Source organism: Oncorhynchus kisutch, linkage group LG28, assembly GCF_002021735.2.
Source record: "Oncorhynchus kisutch isolate 150728-3 linkage group LG28, Okis_V2, whole genome shotgun sequence".
In the NCBI taxonomy this organism is placed as follows: domain Eukaryota; kingdom Metazoa; phylum Chordata; class Actinopteri; order Salmoniformes; family Salmonidae; genus Oncorhynchus; species Oncorhynchus kisutch.
In genome coordinates, this window is record NC_034201.2 from 12870334 (window position 1) to 12896993 (window position 26660).

Sequence of the window (26660 nt, forward strand, 5' to 3'; positions counted from 1 at the left end):
CAAAAAATATAAAATTTTCATGAAATCACAAGTGCAATATAGCAAAACACAGCTTAGCTTGTTGTTAACCTTTCCGCTAGCAGAACCCCTCGACAACATTCCGATGAAAAGGCAGCGCACGAAATTCTAAAATATTTTTTTGAAATATGTAACTTTCACACATTAACAAGTTCAATACAGCAAATGAAAGATAAACATCTTGTTAATCTACCCATCGTTTCTGATTTCAAACATGCTTTACAGTGAAAGCACCACATATGATTATGTTAGGTCATAGCCAAGTCGAAAAAATACACAGCCATTTTTCCAGCCAAAGATAGGAGTAACAAAAAGCAGAAATATAGGTAACATTAATCACTAACCTTTGATGAACTTCATCAGATGACACTCATAGGACATCATGTTACACAATACATGTATGTTTTGTTCGATAATGTGCATATTTATATCCAAAAATCGCAGTTAACATTGGCGCCTTACGTGCAGTAATGTTTTGATTCCGAAACATCTGGTGATTTTGCAGAAATACTCATAATAAACATTGATAAAAGATACAAGCGTTATTCACAGAATTAAAGATAGTCGTCTTCTCCTCGCTGTGTCAGTTTTCTCATAATCTGAGAATGGCGCTCAGAACCCAAAACAGCCAGAGGAATATCTGCCATTTTGGGAAAAGTTAGAAACAACACCATAAATATTCACTTACCTTTGATGATCTTCATCAGAAGGCACTCCCAGGGATCCCAGTTCGACAATAAATGACTGATTTGTTCCATAAAGTCTGTCATTTATGTCCAAATTGCCACTTGTTGTTAGCGTGTTCAGCCCAGTAATCCATCTTCATGAGGCGCAGGCACTTCATCCAGACAAAAACTCGAAAAGTTCCGTTACAGTCCTTTAGAAACATGTCAAGCGATGTATGGAATCAATCGTTAGGATGTTTTTAACATAAACATGTTCAGAAAAGCACTGGAACGAGAGGTAACTCTGTCGGGAACGCTCGTCATGAGACCAAGGCTCTCTGCCAGAACACTGACTCAAAGAGGTCTCATGAGCCCCTCCTTTATAGTAGAATCCTCAAACCAGTTTCTAAAGACGGTTGACATCTAGTGGAAGCCCCAGGAAGTACAACCTCATCCTTATCTCAATGTGTATTCGGTAGGCCAAGCTTTGAAAAACTACAAACCTCAGATGTCCCACTTCCTGGTTGGATTTTTCTCAGGTTTTCACCTGCCATTTGAGTTCTGTTATACTCACAGACATCATTCAAACAGTTTTATAAATGTCAGAGTGTTTTCTATCCAATACTACTAATAATATATATATTAGCATCTGGGACAGAGTAGGAGGCAGTTCACTCTGGGCACGCTATTCATCCAAAAGTGAAAATGCTGCCTCCTATCTCAAAAAGGTTAAACCACCTGGCGTGTCAGATTTCTAAAAATATTTTCAGCGAAAGCAATCCAAGCGTTTATGTAAGGACATTACAAACATTATGAACTGCTAATAGCAAAGTAGATTGGTCATGAAAGTCAGAAAAGCAATAAAATGAATCGCTTACCTTTGATGATCTTCGGATGTTTGCACTCACGAGACTCCCAGTTACACAATAAATGTTCCTTTTGTTCCATAAAGATTATTTTTATATACAAAATACCTCCATTTTGTTGAGTAATTCACAGGCTCGAGCGGTCACGACAGGGCAGATGAAAATTCCAAATAGTATCCGTAAAGTTCTTCTAAACATGTAAAATGTTTTTTTTTATAATCAATCCTCAGGTTGTTTTTACAATAAATAATCGATAATATTTCAACCGGACCATAGCTTTTTCAATAGGAGAGAGAGCAAAAATGTCTGCTCCAAGCTGTTGCACATGCAAAACTCTGCTGGCACCCAGCCATCCATTGACGCGATGTGATCGTTCTCGCTCATTTTTCAGAATAAAAGGCAGACACTATGTATAAAGACTGTTCACACCATGTGGAAGCCATAGGAAAATGAATCTGGTTGATATCCCTTTAAATGGAGGGAAGGCATGCAATGGAACAGGCAGCTTTCAAAATAAAATAATAATAATAATAAAATTTTCGCCTGCAATATCAGTTCTGTTATACTCACAGACAATATTTTGACAGTTTTGGAAACTTTAGAGTGTTTTCTATCCTAATTTCTATCCCTATCCTAATCTGAATTATATGCATATTCTAGGTTCTGGGCTTGAGAAATAGGCAGTTTAATTTGGACATGTTTTTCATCCAAACATCAAAATACCCCCTACACTCAACAGGTTAATGGTTCAGCATGTCCATAGGCCATGATCACGACGGGGGTTATGTGAATAGTGCTCCCAAGGTAGAGTTAAGGGCCTACTGTCATGGTGACCCTGTGGCAATATGGACAGTCTCAACGACGCGATTGCCTTGTGTGTGGTGATGAAGTAGGTACTGATGTTTCAATTCATATGTTCCTTCTGAGAATGAATTGCACTACGTCAAGTGATGGAATGCCAATAACAATGGCGGGCATTTACAATGGTAATATATGAAGTGTGAGAAAGTCTTTCCTTTTACCTCATGTTAATGTGTGTTTAATGAAAATGCTTGTAAATCATTTTCTATTAGGTTGAGACTTAGTCTCAAAAGGGAGGAAATGTCATGGAAAATGACATAATTAGTCATGCTATCCCGTGTTTTGCTGCTTAAAGAATAGTCTCTTGTTATATGCTAGTGTTTTTTTAACCTGATACAAACTTGTCTTTGTGTGACTTAGTCACAAGACTGGGTGTATAGCTAAGATCCGTTAGGTGCGACCGCAGCATGTGAGATCTGTGAGATATCCTGTGAGTTTACTATCTACAGAAAGTCAGCTGTGTGGAACATTGCAGGAAGGAGCACATTATACTGTGAACTGTAACAAAACACAGTTATACGGTTGAGCCATCGTGATATCAACCTCGGTCTATCTTAATCTGCACAGACAAACCAATTGCCTTTTACAATATGTTCTGCCCCTGTTTCCACACATCTGCTAAACTGCCACCTAGACAAAAGAGGTTGTGCTTTTCTATAAAAGCAGAGACCCGGCTATGTTTGTTAAGCTTTCAACTCTGAACCATTTTGGGTAATGGTTTATTTGCTTAATTTTTGCAAATCTTATAATAAAGTTGTTGTAAGAGGAATCTACAGTCTCTTTCTTCCTATAGAATTGCTACCACACTACTCATCAGTCCAGAGTAGACCAGCCCTCATTGATGGGACCGGGCCGGCTGCAGTCTAAAGTTATTTATCTTTAATAGCATTTATTGAGTAGTTGACCATTGGAATTGAGTGTTTAACCCAACCACATAAATATCAATACATCACAGCAGGACTGTGGTCGGGGTCCTCTCAGATTGAACCTTTCTTCCCAGGGACAACACTATTGATCTTTGTTTAAGGGTAGAGTTTAACCAGTGAGCTCGTATGGAGCAAGGCCCACATGTCCTTAAAATCAGAGTAATTCACCAGACCTTTCACTTAGCTTTCAAAATATGCTGATGATGCTGAACCACAAAACCACATGTTGTCCATGGGCAGGCAATCAAACTGAATCGAATGGACCTTGAGGCTGTGGATCAAATCATAATGTCACTTGACATTTGAGTGGATAGCTTTCTTTGCCATGTGAAATATTGTAATCTCATTGGCCACTCATTGCATAGTGACTTAGTGGTGATAACTTGATTGGGCTGGGGTATGTATCCCTCTGCTCTGCAGACCTCTCCAGCCATCTCCTAACCATAGTCATGGCCAATCTACAGACTCCTGTATTTTGCATGACCAGATGAAAAATGCATTTCTACACTTGGGACTGAGTATCAATTAAGACATGCAGAGATACTTTGTTTAATGATGAGGGAGTTAGAGTAGGAAATGGCCCTGTCTTCCTCTTCCTCCCCTCTGGTGTCACATCAACAGATGTCCCCATTACAGAGAAGACACACTGAGAGACACATGACTGAAACCTCTAGCAGTCAGCTGTAGTATTCACAAGACTCATACGTGGGTGGAAGGAGATAGTTGAGTGGTAAAAAGCATTACATGACATGAACCATAAAAACATGATCTATTTCAGTGATGAATAGACCGTTTTTCTCATTAGACATGTGCAATAACTATGTCTCTACTTGTCTAGACACTCATTAAATGTCGACCTCGGTGTGAGGGATCAGGGATGTCATAAAGGAATTCAAACAGGGCTTAGTCTGTTTTTGCTTTCACCAATATCAGACTGGGTGACCACTCTTTCCTGTATGTACCACACACACACAACATGCTCAACCCTCAGGAGAGTCGAATAAGAAAGGGGTCTCAGCTCAACCTGGTCTCAGAGCATTTCGTATTATTCAGTACGTAAATCAGAAACAAAACTTTAGTATGATATATTACATTTCTTGTTGTATGTTAATTTGTGGATGTCCATCACCCATTTTGTACAATATGTTACAAATTGCAATTCGCATTACATTATAGGGGTTAGGATTAAGGTTAGGAGGGCATGCTGTCCGGTCCTCTGGCAGTCTCTGTGGGGGTGCCACAGGGTTCAATTCTCGGGCCGACTCTTTTCTCTGTATATATCAATGATGTTGCTCTTGCTGCGGGCGATTCCCTGATCCACCTCTACGCAGACGACACCATTCTATATACTTTCGGCCCGTCATTGGACACTGTGCTATCTAACCTCCAAATAAGCTTCAATGCCATACAACACTCCTTCCGTGGCCTCCAACTGCTCTTAAACGCTAGTAAAACCAAATGCATGCTTTTCAACCGATCGCTGCCTGCACCCGCATGCCCGACTAGCATCACCACCCTGGATGGTTCCGACCTTGAATATGTGGACATCTATAAGTACCTAGGTGTCTGGCTAGACTGCAAACTCTCCTTCCAGACTCATATCAAACATCTCCAATCGAAAATCAAATCAAGAGTCGGCTTTCTATTCCACAACAAAGCCTCCTTCACTCACGCCGCCAAGCTTACCCTAGTAAAACTGACTATCCTACCGATCCTCGACTTCGGCGATGTCATCTACAAAATGGCTTCCAACACTCTACTCAGCAAACTGGATGCAGTCTATCACAGTGCCATCCGTTTTGTCACTAAAGCACCTTATACCACCCACCACTGCGACTTGTATGCTCTAGTCGGCTGGCCCTCGCTACATATTCGTCGCCAGACCCACTGGCTCCAGGTCATCTACAAGTCCATGCTAGGTAAAGCTCCGCCTTATCTCAGTTCACTGGTCACGATGGCAACACCCATCCTTAGCACTCGCTCCAGCAGGTGTATCTCACTGATCATCCCTAAAGCCAACACCTCATTTGGCCGCCTTTCGTTCCAGTACTCTGCTGCCTGTGACTGGAATGAATTGCAAAAATCGCTGAAGTTGGAGACTTTTATCTCCCTCACCAACTTCAAACATCTGCTATCTGAGCAGCTAACCGATCGCTGCAGCTGTACATAGTCTATCGGTAAATAGCCCACCCATTTTTACCTACCTCATCCCCATACTGTTTTTATTTATTTACTTTTCTGCTCTTTTGCACACCAATATCTCTACCTGTACATGACCATCTGATCATTTATCACTCGTGTTAATCTGCAAAATTGTAATTATTCGCCTACCTCCTCATGCCTTTTGCACACAATGTATATAGACTCTCTTTTTTTTCTACTGTGTTATTGACTTGTTAATTGTTTACTCCATGTGTAACTCTGTGTTGTCTGTTCACACTGCTATGCTTTATCTTGGCCAGGTCGCAGTTGCAAATGAGAACTTGTTCTCAACTAGCCTACCTGGTTAAATAAAGGTGAAATAAATAAATAAATAAAAAATAGGGTTTGGGGAAGGGTTACCTAACATTCTAAGTAGTTTCAAAGTAGCTAAAAAGTAGTAAGTAGTTGAAAAGCTACTAATTAGCTAACATACTAAAGTTGTCCTTGATGAAATTTGAACTCGCAACCTTTTAGTTGCTAGACATCCACATTATACGCCCACCCATCCACCATGACCAGCCACCCTACTTTCATCTTCGCCTTAAGTAACCATCTGTCTTATGTAACCATATCAAGTGTAACATATGAAACTAATTGAAGTGTCCTGGATTTACATGTACTATGTTACGTCTAGTTTATGAGACCAGGCTGGTATTCTAGACACACAAACAGGTCCGCAGGCTGTGACACAGACATATCATCACTCCCCAGTGGTAACTGGTCTGCTACTATTACTACTGCAACATTCATCACCCTGTCATCTCAGCTAGCACCAACGCCTTCTGCAGATATTAATTACCCAGAGCTGAGATCTATCTCTCTACAGATCTGTCTCTTTCTCAACGCTTATCCCATCCCATTTTTCACGCCCCATTATAAGAGGACAAAGTGATTGCGCATACCATGGAGCTGAGCGCAAATGGAAATATCTGAAATATCTAAATTGCGACAGCTGTTGAAATTTGCTGGAAAAAAGGTAAACGTTTCGGTCATACTTGTGCAGTAACGGTTATAAAAGAGTATCACTGCATTCACATATTGGAATTAGTTTAATTAATATGGAAAGCAAAATATTTTCTGAAAAGTACCTTTTTTCCATAGACTAATGATTTCAAGTAGCATTTTCAAATCGGCTTAACGTTACTGTGAAAGGGATTTATCATTCCGACCTGCTGTTCCACAACATCATTAGCTCTGTATAACTAATGGGACACCATACGTTATGATGACTTTATATAGGCCTCTATTGTTGCTTTGATGAGCATAACAATTTCACAGGCACAATGTGAAAGCATATCATACTGCCATAATGTTTGATATCAATTAGAGAGAATGTAATATCCTGACATAAAAATTTGACACAATACCTACAGCACCGAATGACTTAAACATGTGGTTGCCTTCTGCACACCCACAGATGCACCCCCCATGCTTCAACAGAGTCTAAAAAAGCCATGCTTTGAAGATTTTTTGAGGGTGTTCTTTGCTTAGTTTTTTTGAGGATAAAGCCTGATTGTTGGGCTCACTTGTCTGAGTATGAGGGGAAATTATCATGTGCTGCTGGAGCCAGAGGGAGCTGCTCAACAGGAGACCCTTGCAGTGTCTGCTCTCATGCAGGATGTGTATGGGTGAGAGACAAGTCATTTTATGAGCACAGATTTGGTTTATTGTTGGCTGATGCTTTACAAAACCAATCTGTTTCACCCTCAACAGAATATTAGGAAAGACTATTTTGAGCAAGGATTATTATTCAAATTGGATGTATTGTCTATTATTCAGTGAGTAGGTGTTAATACAATGCTATTGTTAAGACATACCTGTGATATTTTTGAATATCCAGTAGGTGATGGTTGTTTTGCTATTTCAATGGATCGCCACTCAGTAGCGTGTACTGTACTCAGACTAATTGCTTATGAGGTGGTCTCACTCGTATTTGATCCAAAATAAATATAATATTTCTACACCCCTTTACTGTTGGATCTACATTCACTTTTCTCGTGGTCTGTTTGCTCTGAGTCTCCGGAGCATGGCTGCTATTCTCCTATTTCGTTGGGAATGATTGAGCGGCTTGAATCTTTAAAGTTCACCCGCTTCTTCAGTAACCAGTGTTCTGTGCTGCCAGTCTAATGGAGATCACATGGTCTATATAGGCACTAACAGTGACGTGTGGATGTGTGTGGGAATTAGAATTCCACATCACCCACTGCTTCATTATTGGTTACTATTCTGAAGGGGGCTTTTTCCCCACACAGTTCTGTATAAACAATGGGACAATGTGAAATCAGCGCATTAAAGGCTGTACTTTAAAACCTATTCATATATCCAACAATACATTTCAACCCTACAGGGACAGAGTCTAATCACACATGGTGAGCAGCAACATTACTGCATTAGCTTCTCTTTCCATGGTTGTTTAGGATACACAAAGGCCATGGCTCATTGTGATTGGCGATGCACTGGACACAGGTCACATGTATAATTGGTCCATTAGGAGCCTGGTAAAAGCTTTCATCACTCCCCCACTGTGGTCCCCATCTGCCCCCCCCCCCTCCCCCTCTCCCTGCTCTAACACAGTGTAATGTGGGGTTATTACCTTGGCAGTGCCAGCTCTCAGACAGGCCAAACAAAGACACACAGGGCCATTTAGAAACACTGATGAACTATTTCCTAAGTGGACTGGATGTGATTGGACAAACTGAGCCTCGGGCTCAGGCAAGTAGTAACAGTTAGCTGTTATGTCATATGTATGATATATGAATCATACTCTTGTCTTGATATGAAAATGGCCGATTTTCTGTCAGGAGCCATGTCAGTTACAATCCTAAAGTCTTTCAGGCATGAATTGGGTTGCCAATTTGTTGGAAGGGTTTCATTAATGTTGTGTTGGACATGTACTGTAACCAATTATTGCCATCTACTGTATTAGAGAGAAGGAGGAGAGACAGAGGGTGAGTTTGAGGGGCAAGGGGGTGGCACTCTATTTGCCAGGCACATCAGAGGCATGTTAGAATGCATTATTCTTCTGCAAGCCTGTCATAGTTCATTCGTTTGCAGAGACAAAAGATTTTGGCTTAATGCTGTGTTGTTTTTTCCCCTTCTCCTGGTGTTGTCACATGAAAGACCGTGGTGGAATGAGAAACAATGGGACCGACAGCCCTCTGCTATCTGACAGCTCTGTAAATGTCTATTAACACAATACTTCTCCTATGTAATTACATTGCTGAAATGACAGCCCTTGTGATTTTTCAGCCTGACATGAGCAAGCCGCGTTGACTAGTGATGAGAGCTATAGGCATAAAGAGCTCTGCGGCTGAACCAATTGCTACTGGAGGATTTCCACCTCTATACATCAAACCTTACTACTCCGGACCACACTGTTTCAGACACATTTTCATTGCACATTGGGTGAATCAGAATGGAGTAATTGATAGGGAGGAGATCTGTGTGAGGGTGTCCTGGTGTGTGTGGTCGTGTGGTTCTGTGTTGTGACCTCACCTTGGTAACGCAGCAGCAGCAGGGAGCCGGAGCGAGGCTGCTGGTCACTGCGGTAACGGATGGAGATCTGATTGCTCCAGCTGCGCACCACCAGACCCCTCATCAGGACGGTCTCGTTGGCAAGGATGGAGGACTCCCGTCCCCCCATGTCCTCCACCGTCATCACCTCCCCCTCAGACAGGCTCACGTTCAGCACCTGCAAACGCACACACCACACAGGTCAGTCCAACGTCGCATTTGTTTCCATTATGTGATGTGCCCAAACAGCCTGGTAAAATGTGTTATTTGTGTCTTTGCTTCTCAAGCTACAGCTGTCGGCAGTCCAGGAGACAAACTAGTTAACGCTCATTACCACACAGCAGAATGGGACACTGCATGAATGGTTCATGTCCCGCTTGAGATGTAGATGAGGTTTAATACAAGATATCATCAGAAACACTGCCACCTATATCCTCATCATTCCCCACAACTGCTGCATTAGGACTGAGGGTCTGGCCCATATTCCACCCCATAATCCGGTCCCTCTTCCCACCTAGCCTGCCTCCCTCCCACTTTGTACATCACTGCAGGCGAATGTGCCCCAGAAACCATCACTCGACCCTGACTGGCCATTTGTGTGGTCACGGCTCACATCAGACAGGATTTTAATTCAATTGACACCCCCATCATTCCTGTCTCAGAGCCAGTCTCTTAATGTTTGCTTTGAAAAATGGGCCACTTGAGATAGGCCTCCTTCTGTTCAATTTCCATTAACAAACTGGCAGCAGGATGTATTTTATCAGAGAATATGATTGGAAAGACTGCAGAGCTTGTCTGGATCATTCCATGCATGGTTCGTTACACAGTATGGCTGGTAAAGGCTTACCCATTCAGTATTATTCAGGCCCTGTAACTGTAATTAAAACCGGTGTGTTTCTTTCTCCAGTTTTCTGTCAGCCTCTGTGACAGCTGTGTTTTATCTCTTCAACAGGCTGAAACAGCAGCTGCAGCTGAATGTACTGAAAGCCACTCCAGAGAATGTGCTGTAGTTTTACTGGTTGAATAATGTAGCATTGGCATAAGCCTCATTTAGGGGAGGGGAACATCTGCAGTTTCCTCAGAACTCTATGTATTATCTAGAGTGTAGCAGTGGGAATCAGATATGAAAGACAACCAGGGATCTGATAATCATCTTGAACAAATGCAGCAGACTACAGTGCATCTACTGTCCCAGTGATATCTTGTAGCCTGTCCCCTGATCCAGACTTCAGGCCTGGAGTGTGGTGTGGGAGTGGGAGCGTGCTGTGGCCTTCGGATAGGCTGCTCTCCCAGGGGGAATGAGAGTGTCACTGAGGCAGACTGAGGGAGCTCAGAGTGTGAGGCGGAGGATCACCAGGCGAGTCACTGGCACCAGAATGAATTTGGTCTCACTGACAACCTGTCACTCGGTTGAGGGGATGCCAACGATGGGTGTGAGGGGGTTTACTCCCGCTCTCACAGACAGAGCTGAAATGCGACTGTCTGTTACTCTGTCTCCGTCAGACATCAGCCAAGACTGAGGTCAACCTCCTTTTGTTCTTACCCAGAATGCTACACAAAAATAAAGCTTTCCCAGGTCATCAAACTATTCAAAAAATTATAATAATTGTAAGCCTCATTGTCACGCCCTGACCTTAGAGAGCCTTTTTATTTCTCTATTTGGTTAGGTCAGGGTGTGATTTGGGTGAGCATTCTATTTTTTCTGTTTCTTTGTTTTTGGCCGAGTGTGGTTCCCAATCAGAGCTGTCTATCGTGTCTCTGATTGGGGATCATACTTAGGCAGCCCTTTTTCCCACATTTATGTTGTGGGATCTTGTCTTTGTTTGTTGCATGTGTTGCACTCCGAAGCTTTACATTCGTTGTGTTGTTTATAGATTTTTTTTTGGTGGAACATTTAATAAATAAAATGTACTCCTACCTCGCTGCACCTTGGTCCGGTCATTCTACCACTAACGACGGACGTAACACTCATCTAATTGATGCCCACAATCAAATACTGTACAGAAAACAGGTGTAAATTGAAGCCATTTAGTATTTTCTGAATCTTTACATATCTAAATGAATTTAACATTGTGTTGACAATCACGCCTCTCGTGAATAATGTGAAGATTGAAAATAACACCAGACTTGATCAAGCCATCACTATTCTATGCATTTACCCCCAAAACTGGCATGTGATCTCATGGGGCCAATTCTGGCCCAAGTTAAGCGTGTGTAAATGGAACTTAATTCCCTTTTCATGCACCTTTCTCTCTATTAATTTTGGATGGAAATCAAAGAAATGAAGGTGTGGTGGAGGTGTTTCTAGAGATACGCTGTACTCTGACTTAATTACATCGCCTTTACGTGTGATGATGCAACAGATAAAGTTGCAAATGACAATATAGGGCCAAACCTACCGAGTTGATTTATGATTTCTAGAATATTTTAATTATATAATATGACTTTTTACTGTATTATTTACAATGTGTATCGTGTTAAATATTAGCCACTATCGGTAGCCACTGTCTGTTATACCAACATACATTATAACTGTCACTTTAGTAGTTTCCTTACACTTTCCACTGTCAAGTTTGTGTGGTTGATCCTGAGGATCTCTACAAAAACTGGATCATATTATGCTAGCATATTACAAGTTGTGTAATAATTTGGAACATGTAGCCTATTTGAAACATTATGGAACGCAGACCATATGTAGCAGGTTAAACCTTCACAATGACAGCACCTTTGTCATCACAGTTACATAATTAGTGAGGATTATTAGGGTAGATTTATAGGACTACTGGTTGACCCTATATTTGCCTATTGCATGTGACAGCATCCTTTTTGATCTACCAATTGGTGCTGAAAAGGAGACGATGTCACACCCTGACCTTAGTTCCTTTTTATTGTCTATATTTTGGCTTGGTCGAGGCGTGAGTTGGGGTGGGCATTCTATGTTGTTTTTCTATGTTTTCTTTTCTATGTGTTTGGCCTGGTATGGTTCACAATCAGAGAAGGCTGTCTACCGTGAGAACCATACTTAGGTAGCCCTTTCCCACCTGATGTTTGTGGGTAGTTGTTTGCTGTTTTGTGTTTTCACCTTTCAGGACTGTTTCGATTTAAATTTCTTATATTCACTTTGTTATTTTGTATTTTCGTGTTCTGGTATAATAAATAATCATGGACACTTACCATGCTGCGTTTTGTTCCGATCCTTCCTGCTCCTCATCCGATGAAGACGAAGATCGTTACAGACGAGTATGAGTGTATTTCATTGATCCCTATTATGAACCCATTCTACCTGTATATTCAGTGAGTCTGTCGACATAGATCAAACTAAAACATACACCATGTTTATAGGGATGTTTTCAGATAAATGTACAAAAAACTATAGTGAATGAAATCTCCACGAGAAAATGTGTTGGCCAGCAAGTGGGATGGTTTTCCGTGGTTGGATTCAAATTATTCACGTCAGGGAGTCACACCTGCAAAGCTCGTTACGCACCTGCATATGGTAAGTCTAAATACCAACTATCTATCTGGGAAGCGAGGAAGAATACAAAGTATTTAAGCCTTGAACTCATTCACTTCCTTCATATCTCTCTCTTTCTCTCTCTTCTCTCTCTGTCTCTCTCTCTCATTTCCATCTCTCCTATTATTATGCATATTTGTTAGATCGACGAGAGATGGCTGACATTCAACCATGCAACATTCATATATATTTCAGTTAGCGTTAGCTCCACAAACATCAGACCACCACTCAAAGTCAATGCCTTCATTCTAAAATGATTCTGCAATAGGACCCGGTAAGAAGACAGGATTGCTCCACTGTTGGAACCTTCGCGGCCTCTCCAATGACAGCTAAGTCATGATGCTGGGTGTCATGGAGGAATAAAACTGGAACATTCTTAGAGGTGATCAAGCAAACTCTAGTGGTCTGTACAGATACAGACACATTTATTTGTGTAATGTCCAGTGTCTTATTTCACAATTCATAAATACAAAACTTTCAAAAAAAGGAAATGATTACACTGTTGAGGTCTGTGAGTGTATAAAAAACATTATACGATTTAGTTGACATCCTGCCCACTATCAACTAAGCCACTCCATAAGAACCTGAAATAATATGAGGAAAAGTCCCATATTATCTCAGGGGTAATCCCTTTTATCTGCAGGCAAAAGTAAGCTGTTTGTTATCCGAGACAGGACACACATGGAAATGGTTGGCTTAAAAAAATTAAAATTAAAATTCCGTATCGTATTGATAATCCTCAGTCTAGTTGCAGGGCACTTGAGGGTTGACATGGCTCAAAGGTCAAAGGAGCACAGAGCTGGATTACCCATGGAGGAGAAGTGTTACACAACACAGGGCAGCAATTCCTCCCAAAGGGAACTCAGTATGTGTGCAAGCAGATCTGCCCAGGAAATCCAGCTCTGCTCATCCTAATGACTACATCCTTGAAGGACTGAAGACTGGAACGAGTGTCTCATCTCTTCCTCATTCATTGTGATTTGAGAATGTTCTTGCTGTGGCTGACATTTCACTTTATCTCCACAAGGATGTGGAACCACTGAGATATGCAGGAACCTTGAGAGACAAAGGGCGGGGAACAAAGAAATGACATTGAAGTTTAAAGCTCTCTATTTTTCTAGGTGGCCCGGCATCCTTTTATTCAGAGCCAGGTCTTCAGACAGGGGGAAAAACAGTGCTATGACAGTGTAAGAGTTGTGTGCAATACGTGATAACAATATTCATGCTCTGAGGGGTAGGTTATGTGAGCATGTGCACATACAGTGGTGTCTGAAATTATTGACACCCTTGATAAAGATTAGCAATAATGACTGTATAAAAGACATAATTCAAATACTGTGCTATATCTTATGCAAAACATTTTTTGGGGGGGATTATATTATTTTATACTAATAGAGTTGTTCAGGGAAAGAGATGTTGTTTAACAAGTAATATGTATAGATTGTTTTAAAGGTAGGGGTCAACATTATTGAGACCACTAAAGATTCTCATGACTAAAGTAGTCAAAAGTGTAGTATTAGGTCCCGTATTCCTAACACACATTGACTACGTCAAGCTTGTCACTCTGCAGACTGCTGGATGCATTTACAGTTCGTTTTGGTTGTGTTTCAGATGATTTTGTGCCCAATAGAAATTCTTTATTTCATACAGTCATTAATCCACATCTTTAACAAGGGTGTCAATCATTCCGAAACCCCACTGTACAACATAGTGAACGTTTACAGTAACATACTGTACATTGTAATAGAATCTGGGATGTTTGAGTGTTTAGAAGTGATGGGTCTAAGGCTGTTCACATGGAAACAGGGGATAAACTAGAGCATAGTCTTCTGACCTGTGCCATCACTCCGTGTACATGTATATGACAGCCACCCGAGGGACAGGCGAGCAGGCAGCAGGAATTTGTACTGGAAAATAGTATGGGTCCTTGGGGTCCTGTCATCCGTCATCCACCCTGAGACCTGTCACTACAGCCAGGAAAAGCTGCCCTGGCTCAATTATGAAGCATTGTCCATGTCTGGAGACATCAGGCCCTGTTATCTCTAGCAGCACTGCAGCCAGGGGACCACAGGGAGCAGAACTCAGATTATACGCACACAGTACAGTGTACTGCTACTACAGGATCATAATGAGACCTAGCTTATACCCCTTAAGCTTTCAACAAAATGGATCCCATTGGGACAATAGCCCAGGGTAGCTGGGTCCAAGTAAACAAAAACAGTGGCAAGCTTCTGCGTTTCTGTAGTTTTGAACCAAGAGTTATTGTTCCACTTTTGGGTCCTGTTGAGACTTGAAGTTGTTATTTTTGGGGGGGTTGTGTGTACTTAGTGATGGCAGCCCACGGTATATGCATCTGTGATGGGCTTACAGGCGCTAGGCCGGAAAATACAATGTCAAAATACTTCTTCAGAAATGCAGAAAATGTGCATCTGGCTTATAATTGAGAGGAAATAACTATAATGGGAGTCAAATAGACTTAAATGAAAATAAGTAATGATTGGGTGGTGGTGTGGAAATTGGCTTGGATGGTTTCCAGATGTGTGTGAGTGTGTGAGTGTGTGACGGACGGACGGACGGACGGACGGACGGACGGACGGACGGACGGACGGACGGACGGACGGACGGACGGACGGACGGACGGACGGACGGACGGACGGACGGACGGACGGACGGACGGACGGACGGACGGACGGACGGACGGACGGACGGACGGACGGACGGACGGACGGACGGACGGACGGACGGACGGACGGACGGACGGACGGACGGACGGACGGACGGACGGACGGACGGACGGACGGACGGACGGACGGACGGACGGACGGACGGACGGACGGACGGACGGACGGACGGACGGACGGACGGACGGACGGACGGACGGACGGACGGACGGACGGACGGACGGACAGACAGACAGACAGACAGACAGACAGACAGACAGACAGACAGACAGACAGACCATAGAATAGCCATTTCAATAACGTCAGGTGCAGTAGGGAGATTTCCCCTCAATGATTGCCCAGCCTCTTTCAGAGCCAAAAATACATTACACAATCATTTCAATCTACATACCCACCAATATGTTTCACCAGTGAATCATAAAACAATATCCATGCTTCCCTGACAGACAACACAAACTGCTTCTATCAACGGACGGACGGACGGACGGACGGACGGACGGACGGACGGACGGACGGACGGACGGACGGACGGACGGACGGACGGACGGACGGACGGACGGACGGACGGACGGACGGACGGACGGACGGACGGACGGACGGACGGACGGACGGACGGACGGACGGACGGACGGACGGACGGACGGACGGACGGACGGACGGACGGACGGACGGACGGACGGACGGACGGACGGACGGACGGACGGACGGACGGACGGACGGACGGACGGACGGACGGACGGACGGACGGACGGACGGACGGACGGACGGACGGACGGACGACGGACGGACGGACGGACGGACGGACGGACGGACGGACGGACGGACGGACGGACGGACGGACGGACGGACGGACGGACGGACGGACGGACAGACAGACAGACAGACAGACAGACAGACAGACAGACAGACAGACAGACAGACAGACAGACAGACAGACAGACAGACAGACAGACAGACAGACAGACAGACAGACAGACAGACAGACAGACAGACAGACAGACAGACAGACAGACAGACAGACAGACAGACAGACAGACAGACAGACAGACAGACAGACAGACCATAGAATAGCCATTTCAATAACGTCAGGTGCAGTAGGGAGATTTCCCCTCAATGATTGCCCAGCCTCTTTCAGAGCCAAAAATACATTACACAATCATTTCAATCTACATACCCACCAATATGTTTCACCAGTGAATCATAAAACAATATCCATGCTTCCCTGACAGACAACACAAACTGCTTCTATCAACAGACACTGATCCACTGGGCGCTAAACGAACAGTAGCCTATAAACCTAAAAGCACAGCACAATATTTGAATGAGTGAGGAACCTGCAAGCATGACTAGCTATTCTCCAAACCAAACAAGCCTTCATGGTAACATGTGCAGTCCATTCTTTCCATTAAACACAAGTGTGTATTATGTTCCAAAACAAATATGCAGGTGAAAAATAAATAAATAAAAAAGGCAATTTAAAGCATTAAAATGCTGAGCACATAATTCAATGTCCTGTCCTCTGGGTAGGTGCTATTTCAGTTCAATTTATTTTCAGTATTCCGTTAAAATACTTCCAAAGCTCACATCACAATTATGGGTGAACATGGCTTTGTGAAGGGTCATCTCTCTCCTCCAGCCATTGCCTCCTCAATCAAAATATTTTAACGAACAGACCATTTTGCAAGGATAAAGTGCCTACAATAGACCTTGGACAAATCATAGAGTACAGAAACAGCAAATACAATCTGAATGCAGACAACCAGTTGTGACCTAAAGTTCATGTTAGTACATAATGGACGTAAAGTACGTACAGTATGTTATATTAGAGTACGCAAATCTGACTTGACAGTTTTCACGTATAGCATACATGCTCGTATTGTAATTGTATATGGGTTGATCTGAGGATAAGTATATTTGCATTAGTAAAGCATATTTTTGTGTTCATGGTCTGTGTTAACCACAGTTCTAAATATTATAAGGACCAGGACCACCCCAAAGAAGGTCCAAAGTGTGACAGAATGGAGAGAGTTTCTTATCACTACACATAGCAAAATAGGGAGTTGGCATGCTGTTGTAACTACGACCAGGACAACCTACTGATCTGCGCCAAGGGTCAGTTCGACTATCTGACATCTGCTTCAATACAGCAGATAAATGTTTTCGTTGATGAAGATAACAGACTTCGTATATCAAATACAAAGAGGAGTTTACATCTAGCTCTTATCAGTCCTCATATAAATGGGGAACATCTTCTGTTAGAAATGCAGTACAATGCTTTTGATAGGAAAGGCTTAAAGATAGCAGAACACCATTTGCCATATATCTGTAGATTAATCAGCCCAAAATGTGACTGCATAAACATCAGGGTGTAAAAGCTATGGCACTATCACTCATGGTGTATAAATCATTTTACAACCTAGCGAATGCATTATGGCTAAGATAACATTCACTGGAGGCTCTCTGCCTCCTAATTTCACTGTGGAAAATATTTGATGGTATGCTGCTATGAAAATACAAAATGTCTCTGAGGAGCCATTGGCTGGTGCAGGATAGGTCCCTGTGCAAACTAAATGGGTGAGGCCTGATAAATGTAGGTCTTAAGCTACAGAAGGAAACGTCATTATATTCACCAACAGCAGGGTTCTCATCAAAATGCTGAAACTGCTTACCACCTGCAGATACTGTGTTTCTTCCTGAACATGACTGGAGAGGATAATGCTATACAGGCATAATTGACTGCATTCTGACAGTCTGGGTGGTCTGCTCATCCAACATTGTCCAAATTGCAAGGTGTCACTCACTCACCCACTTACCCACTCACTCACGTACCCACTCACCCACTTACTCATTCTCACTCACTCACCCACTTACCCACTCATTCTCACTCACTCACCCACTTACCCACTCACTCACCCACTTACCCACTCATTCTCACTCACTCACCCACTTACCCACTCACCCACTTACTCATTCACTCACCCACTTACCCATTCTCAATCACTCACCCACTTACCCACTTACCAACTCACCCACTCACCCATTCTCACTCACCCATTCTCATTCACTCACTCACTCACTCACTCACTCACTCACTCACTCACTCACTCACTCACCCATTCCCACTCACTCACCCATTCTCACTCACCCATTCTCATTCACTCACTCACTCACTCACTCACTCACTCACTCACTCACTCACTCACTCACTCACTCACCCATTCCCACTCACTCACCCATTCTCACTCACTCACTCACTCACTCACTCACTCACTCACTCACTCACTCACTCACTCACTCACTCACCCATTCCCACTCACTCACCCATTCTCTCTCACTCACTCACTCACTCACTCACTATTATTATTATTTGTGAGCACCTCCAGACATTTCCACAAAGAGAGGCATAAGCATGAAATGGAAACTACATTGAATGTACAAAACATTAAGAACACCTACCTAATATTGAGTTTGCACCCCTTTTGCCCTCAGAACAGCCTCAATTCATCGGGGTATGGACTCTACAAGGTGTTGAAAGCATTCCACAGGAATGCTGGCCCAGGTTGACTTCAATGCTTCCCACAATTCTGTCAAGTTGGCTGGATATCATTTGGGTGATGGACCATTCTTGATACACATGGGAAACTGTTGAGTGTGAAAACCCCAGCAGCGTTGCAGTTCTTGTCACACTCAAACCAGTGCGCCTGGTACCTACTACCGATGCGCCTGCTACCTAAGTTTTGGCCTTTCTAGGAAGTTTTTCCTAGCCACCGTGCTTCTACACCTGCATTGCTTGCTGTATGGGGTTTTAGGCTGGGTTTCTGTACAGCACTTTGATATATCAGCTGATGTAAGAAGGGCTATATAAATTAATTTGATTTGATTCATGTAAACACCTTACTCTGCTTATCTTAATTTCTTAATCAACATTATCTTATCTTAATCAACATTATCTTAACTTAATCAACATTATCTTATATTAATCAACATTATCTTATCTTAATCAACATTATCTTATCTTAATCAACATTATCTTATCTTAATCAACATTATCTTATCTTAATCAACATTATCTTATCTTAATCAACATTTCAAATGATTAGGACATGTAAACAGCTTCATTCCAGTGGTGTATTTGATCTGTGCCAGGACCGGGTAGCGCAAGCTTGCGTCTTATGCGCAAGTGAAGTGAGTTCGTAAAAACTGAAATATACCTTTTATAAATAGTATTCACATTCAAACGTTATATGTCCGAACTCAAATAGTCTTTGCTGTGGTAGAATGTTTAGTTTGATTGCCGATTTTCGGCAAACATTTTATCAGAAGTCCCCTCAGTAGCCTGATTTCAGATGTAAACAGGATTATTAGTGAAATCGTTCTTCTGCAAAGCATGTAAAAGTTATAAACAAACTATTATATTAACCTGACTATCCGCAATAATCGTATTATTGTGTGCATATAACCGTGCTCATTGTCTGCTTGGTTATCTGGATTGAATAGTCACCTCTTCATTAACAACACATTCATTTCCTTCATTCAGAAAAACAGGTCTGTCTCAAACAACAATGGCTGAATAATTAGCAAAATAACACAAGGTAGAGAAGTAGACTGTAAAGACCAGAGCCAGTGTTGTTTCTCTTAAACACAAGTCTGCATTGCAGTCAATAGCAGAAACCCTGGACAATAGCAACCTTGCCCATTGTTATTGTAGCTCAGTGCTTACAGGTGGCAAACTTGAAATGGTGGAGTTTGAAATGGACTAACAAATGAAACCCAGGATTGGTGAGTGGTTGACAGGGCACACGTTAATAAATTAACTGAATTTACACTTAGAATGACATCCCCAACATTAGGTACACTCTTAAGGGGCTCCCGAGTGGCGCAGTGGTCTAAGGCACTGCATCTCAGTGCAACAGGTGTCACTACAGTCCCTGGAACGTATCCAGGCTGTATCACATCTGGCTGTGATTGGGAGACCCATAGGGCGGCGCACAATTGGCCCAGCGTCGTCCGGGTTTGGCGCAGCGTCGTCCGGGTTTGGCCCAGCGTCGTCCGGGCTTGGCCGGGGTAGGCCGTCATTGTAAGAATTTGTTCTTAACTGACTTGCCTAGTTAAATTAAATGTTGTCTCACTGTGGCAGTCTTTTTCAGCCGGGACAGAGGTTAAAGACCATCTACATATAAAAAAATATATAGTTGCGGGACATATTCGATTTCCGCTATGAGTAATGGACTTCTGCTTCCCGAGATGCCGCTCAGGCCCAAACATTTGCATGACTTTAATACATGCATTTGTGATTTCTCTGCTTATTTCCCTGAATTTGCTTCTCCTCGTCCCTCCTCATCACACCTCATGATGTTCCTGCAGAGCTGACAGAGATGGAGGGCAGAGTATTCTCACAGACACTTTTCCCTTTTTTTATGACAGCTAGCTAGGTTGGAGGAGCAATTAGTGTCACCTGAAAGCATTCCTCTGGTGAGGGGACGGACCGATGAAAACTCATCTCAGCCCAGGCCTGACACCCTAAAAAGCTCATCAGGACCAAACAACCCTCCTTTATGTCCTACCCAGGGCCGGCCCTGGGCAATAAGCAACACAAACAGGCACTTGGGGCCCCCAGCCGCTAGGGGGCCCTCAGCCCACATGGCAAAATGTGTAGAATTGCAGGAAATTAACTTTAATAGTTCTAAAATGTTTTACCCACCAAATCTCGAAAAAGAGTCAAAAAGCTAGGACCGGCCCTGGTCCTGCCACCCTTCCCCCAGGCCCAAGGCACAGGATGAAAGGTTATCCTCATCTCATCTCAAGTTCATTAAAGTCACCATTGCTCTCAGAGCCTACATTACAGGAGCTGGCTTCGTTCCTCAGTCCCCAGTCAATATGACCTGCTCTGCTGTGGGGAGGGGGTGGGTGGGTGGGTTTTGGTACAACTGGACCAGGACTGGAGGGAGAACGTGTCCATACATTATTCAATAGTACAAGGTCTCCCTCAGAAGTGGTCAGTGCGGTCAAACGTAGTCGGTAGGCTGTTACTGTGGCTCCTTATGGGACTCTGCATGTGATCTTGTTTTACGAAAGAGGTATCGATGGTGTGTATTTGCAAACGCAGGAGTTCCTGGACTGTTTGTTAGAGAAAAGGCTTAAAAGTTCCTCCAGCTGGAGTCTTGGCGAAATGTATTGCCTGTCTCCACTATTAATGTGTTAGCTGAATGGGGAGGCGTACATCACTGACAAACACACTGACATTTCCCTCTTCATCTTGCCATGGTTTGTCAGGGTCAATGCCAGATGCATTTAGCTTCCTTTGTCAGAAACAGTGGAATTAAAATGAAAGTGCTGGAATCAATAGAGAAATTCTCTCTGCATGGGAAAGAAGCAACGTGTCAGCTATTGGCAATGTTTATTAACATGACTATTGATCAGAGTCAGAGGAACAGGGCCCCAGAGGCACCGTCAAACAGCAATCGTTAACCCTCGACTCAGTCTGAGCTGTGAACACTTCTCCATGCCGCATCACATCCAATAAATCAACCGATTGGTGGCAACCATCACATTTTACAAACAAAATCAAGAGAGTGGCCTTGACAGTTCAGTCTTACAAAATATAGTCCCGCTTTCAATAACGTTCATTCGTTTATAAATCCTTCATAATGCTTCATAATGCCTTCATAAGCACAACATAAATGTGATACAATGCATCTACAACCGTATTTCATGATTTATAAATGTGGCATAACTGTGTGATATAATCACCAATGTCACATGTGACATAACCCACTATGTTGAATATGATAGACGTGCTTTATAAAGGGGGACCTGTTGTGCTGAAGGATGGCACACACTCTAAAGTGAAGTAATGTTAGTCCCATTACACCTAATCTCCTTCCCAGACACTTCTGCCCAAATGGTCTGTTGGACCAACACATCAATCTTAATGTTCAGTAGTTAAGGTTGGTTTAAAACACATTTTAAAGAGAAATTTTGGAAACAGGCAGGGTTTAGCCATAATTATGACTCTTTGACTGTGTTAACTAGTGACACTGACCAATACTTTACACAGGTGGTCACACCTAGTGGCGGATATAGGTATAGGCGGCATCTTGCTGGGTGCGGCACGGGGCGCCCGCACAAAAATAAAATTGGAATGTGACATTTGTGCGACCGGTTTCTATCTCTCATTTGCACATCAGTGTTATCATGTCACCTTGTGGGACTGTGGGTCAATTAACCTTGTCGGAGTGGGCGCCCTGATTCTAGTTTGTGAGCTAGGCAGGCTACTGCCTAGGAAGGTCTCCCAATCAGAAGTACGAGATGGGGAAGGGGGTGGGGGGTAGGTTGACCTCAGGTCTCCCCATTGGAAGCCCGAGGGAGGGGGAGCGGGGGAATCTATCAAAAACACCTCACACTTTGTACAGTACTAATGCAATTAGTAAAATCAGTCACACTATGAAATGCTACCAAATAAACCACAATTCATTCATAATACTGTGAATATATAGTTTCACAGACATATTGTTGCATTTTTTTCTGGCTTGTGCGAAATCGTTAAGAATAATATAACACCAGTCTGCTACACCACCAAGACCTGAATAGTAGAAATGTGTCAATAACCTGTAGTTATAAATATATATCATATAAATAATTGACTAAACATGGAAGGAGAGTTTACAGTCTAGCCAGACACCTAGGTACTTATAGATGTCCACATATTCAAGGTCGGAACCATCCAGGGTGGTGATGCTGGTCAGGCGTGCGGGTGCAGGCAGCGAACGGTTGAAAAGCATGCATTTGGTTTTACTAGCGTTTAAGAGCAGTTGGAGGCCACGGAAGGAGTGTTGTATGGCATTGAAGCTCATTTGGAGGTTAGATAGCACAGTGTCCAAGGACGGGCCGGAAGTATATAGAATGGTGTCATCTGCGCAGAGGTGGATCAGGGAATCGCCCGCAGCAAGAGCAACATCATTGATATATACAGAGAAAAGAGTCGGCCCGAGAATTGAACCCTGTGGCACCCCCATAGAGACTGCCAGAGGACTGGACAGCATGCCTTCCGATTTGACACACTGAACTCTGTCTGCAAAATAATTGGTGAACCAGGCAAGGCAGTCATCCGAAAAAGCGAGGCTACTGAGTCTGCCGATAAGAATATGGTGATTGACAGAGCCGATGAAGACGGCTGCACAGTACTGTCTTTTATCGATGGCGGTTATGATATCGTTTAGTACCTTGAGCGTGGCTGAGGTGCACCCGTGACCGGCTCGTAAACCAGATTGCACAGCGGAGAAGGTACGGTGGGATTCGAGATGGTCAGTGACCTGTTTGTTGACTTGGCTTTCGAAGACCTTAGATAGGCAGGGCAGGATGGATATAGGTCTGTAACAGTTTGGGTCCAGGGTGTCTCCCCCTTTGAAGAGGGGGATGACTGCGGCAGCTTTCCAATCCTTGGGGATCTCAGACGATATGAAAGAGAGGTTGAACAGGCTGGTAATAGGGGTTGAGACAATGGCGGCGGATAGTTTCAGAAATAGAGGGTCCAGATTGTCAAGCCCAGCTGATTTGTACGGGTCCAGGTTTTGCAGCTCTTTCAGAACATCTGCTATCTGGATTTGGGTAAAGGAGAACCTGGAGAGGATTGGGCGAGTAGCTGCGGGGGGGTCGGAGCTGTTGGCCGAGGTTGAAGTAGCCAGGCGGAAGGCATGGCCAGCCGTTGAGAAATGCTTGTTGAAGTTTTTAATAATCATGGGTTTATCGGTGGTGACCGTGTTACCTAGCCTCAGTGCAGTGGGCAGCTGGGAGGAGGTGCTCTTGTTCTCCATGGACTTCACAGTGTCCCAGAACTTTTTGGAGTTGGAGCTACAGGATGCAAACTTCTGCCTGAAGAAGCTGGCCTTAGCTTTCCTGACTGACTGCGTGTATTGGTTCCTGACTTCCCTGAACAGTTGCATATCGCGGGGACTATTTGATGCTATCAGGCATCCTCAACTGACGGGGTGAGGTCAATGTCCTTCCCGGATACCCGGGCCAGGTCGATTAGAAAGGCCTGCTCACAGAAGTGTTTTAGGGAGCGTTTGACAGTGATGAGGGGTGGTCGTTTGACTGCGGCTCCGTAGCGGATACAGGCAATGAGGCAGTGATCGCTGAGATCCTGGTTGAAGACAGCGGAGGTGTATTTGGAGGGCCAGTTGGTCAGGATGACATCTATGAGGGTGCCCTTGTTTACAGATTTAGGTTTGTACCTGGTGGGTTGAGATTGAGGGCATCTAGCTTAGATTGTAGGACTGCCGGGGTGTTAAGCATATCCCAGTTTAGGTCACCTAACAGAACAAACTCTGAAGCTAGATGGGGGGCGATCAATTCACAAATGGTGTCCAGGGCACAACTGGGAGCTGAGGGGGGTCGGTAGCAGGCGGCAACAGTGAGAGACTTATTTCTGGAAAGAGTAATTTTTTAAATTAGTAGTTCGAACTGTTTGGCTATGGACCTGGAAAGTATGACATTACTTTGCAGGCTATCTCTGCAGTAGACTGCAACTCCTCCCCCTTTGGCGGTTCTATCTTGACGGAAAATGTTATAGTTGGGTATGGAAATCTCTGAATTTTTGGTGGCCTTCCTGAGCCAGGATTCTGACACGGCAAGGACATCAGGGTTAGCAGAGTGTGCTAAAGCAGTGAGTAAAACAAACTTAGGCAGGAGGCTTCTGATGTTGACATGCGTGTGCTTACTGCACTACAAAAACCCCACCAACCAAACAATATTGCAGGGTATACCCACTGAATTAAAGGGCACATACACAATCAAAAATAAAATAATACCAGACACACTTTAGAGTGTGTGTCATCCTGCAGCACAGCATTTTAGGGAAGGTTGAGGTCAGGTCCAATATTGACTATGTACCCAAGAGGGATAGAGGTTGGCCCATCCTAGAAATGTTTTAAAGTAATATGATATATACAATTTACCAGACACTTTATTCCAAAGAGACATGCATTAATACATTTGTATGTACGGGTGGTCTTGGGAATCGAACCCACTTTCCTGGCGTTGCAATGCTCTACCAAAATGCATAACAGGGTTATACATGCTTTATGAATCCTCAATTTAATATGATTTATAAAGCCTTAATTTATTAATCTGTGCTTATCCCACCCTTTACAAAGCACAGGTTTATGTCATATTTGACATTGGTGGTTATGTCACACAGTTATGTCACACAGTTATGTCACAAATCCTATAAATCCTATAAAGCATGAAATAAATGTATAGATGATTTGTAACACATTTCTGTTTATGAAGGCTTTATGAAGGCTTTATGAAGGCTTTATGAAGGCTTTATGAAGCTTTCATAAACTGCATGTCACTTAATGCAGGACTGGAAATAGCATTGTTTTAATATTCTATGAATGTTTAATTAATCTCCACCAGAAGAAAAATGCTGAGGTCAGTATGTTATTCTACATAACAGCAATACATGAACATACAGTGCCTTCGGAAAGTATTCCGACCCCTTGACTTTCTCCACATTTAGTTACGTTACAGCCTTATTCTAAATTATTATTACTATTTTTAAATTCCCTCATTAATCTACACACAATACCCTATAATGAGAAGGCAAAAACACATTTTCAGAAATGCTTGCTAATTTATTTTTTAAAAACAACTGAAATATCACATTTACAGAAGTATTCAAAACCTTTACTTTGAACTTTTCTGGAGCACCTTTGGCAGCGATGACAGCATCAAGTCTTCTTAGGTATGACACTACAAGCTTGACACACTTGTATTTGGGGAGTTTCTCCCATTCTCGTCTACAGATCCTCTCAAGCTCTGTAAGGTTGGATGGGGAGCGTTGCTGCAAAGCTATTTTCAGGTCTCTCCAGAGATGTTTGATCGGGTTCAAGTCTGGGCTCTGGCTGGGCCACTCAAGGACATTCAAAGACTTGTCCCAAAGTCGTTGTCCTGTTGGAAGGTGAACCTTCGCCACCAGTCTTAGGTCCTGAGGGCTCTGGAGAAGGTTTTCATCAAGGATCTCTCTGTACTTTGCTCCGTTCACCTTTGCCTCGATCCTGACTCGTCTCCCAGTCCCTGCCGCTGAAAAACATCCACTCAGCATGATGCTGACACCACCGTAGGGATGGTGCCAGGTTTCCTCCAGATGTGACGCTTGGCATTCAGGCCAAAGAGTTCAATCTTGGTTTCATCAGACCAGAGAATGTTGTTTTTCAAATTCTGAGAGACTTTAGGTGCCTTTGGCAAACTCCAAGTTGAGGAGTGGCTTCCGTCTGGCCACTCTACCACAAAGGCCAGATTGATGGAGTGCTGCAGAGATGGTTGACCTTCTGCAAGGTTCTCCCATCTCCACAGAGGAACTCTAGAACTCTGTCAGAGTTACAATCGGGTTCTTGGTCCCCTCCCTGACC

At 43.3% G+C, this 26660-nt stretch overlaps 1 protein-coding gene across 6 annotated transcripts in view; it reads right to left on the minus strand.

The window, feature by feature from the left end:
* Nucleotides 1-26660, minus strand: part of LOC109872526 (seizure protein 6 homolog) — a 216983-nt gene that overhangs the window by 69409 nt on the left and 120914 nt on the right. For all 6 annotated transcript variants that reach the window (XR_004205941.1, XM_031807698.1, XM_020463795.2 and 3 more), the window contains exon 4: nucleotides 9034-9229. Coding sequence is in view for 5 of the 6 variants with exons in the window: in XM_031807698.1 (XP_031663558.1) it covers nucleotides 9034-9229 (196 nt within the window). In the remaining variant the exon portion in view is untranslated. The remainder of the gene's footprint in view (nucleotides 1-9033; nucleotides 9230-26660) is intronic.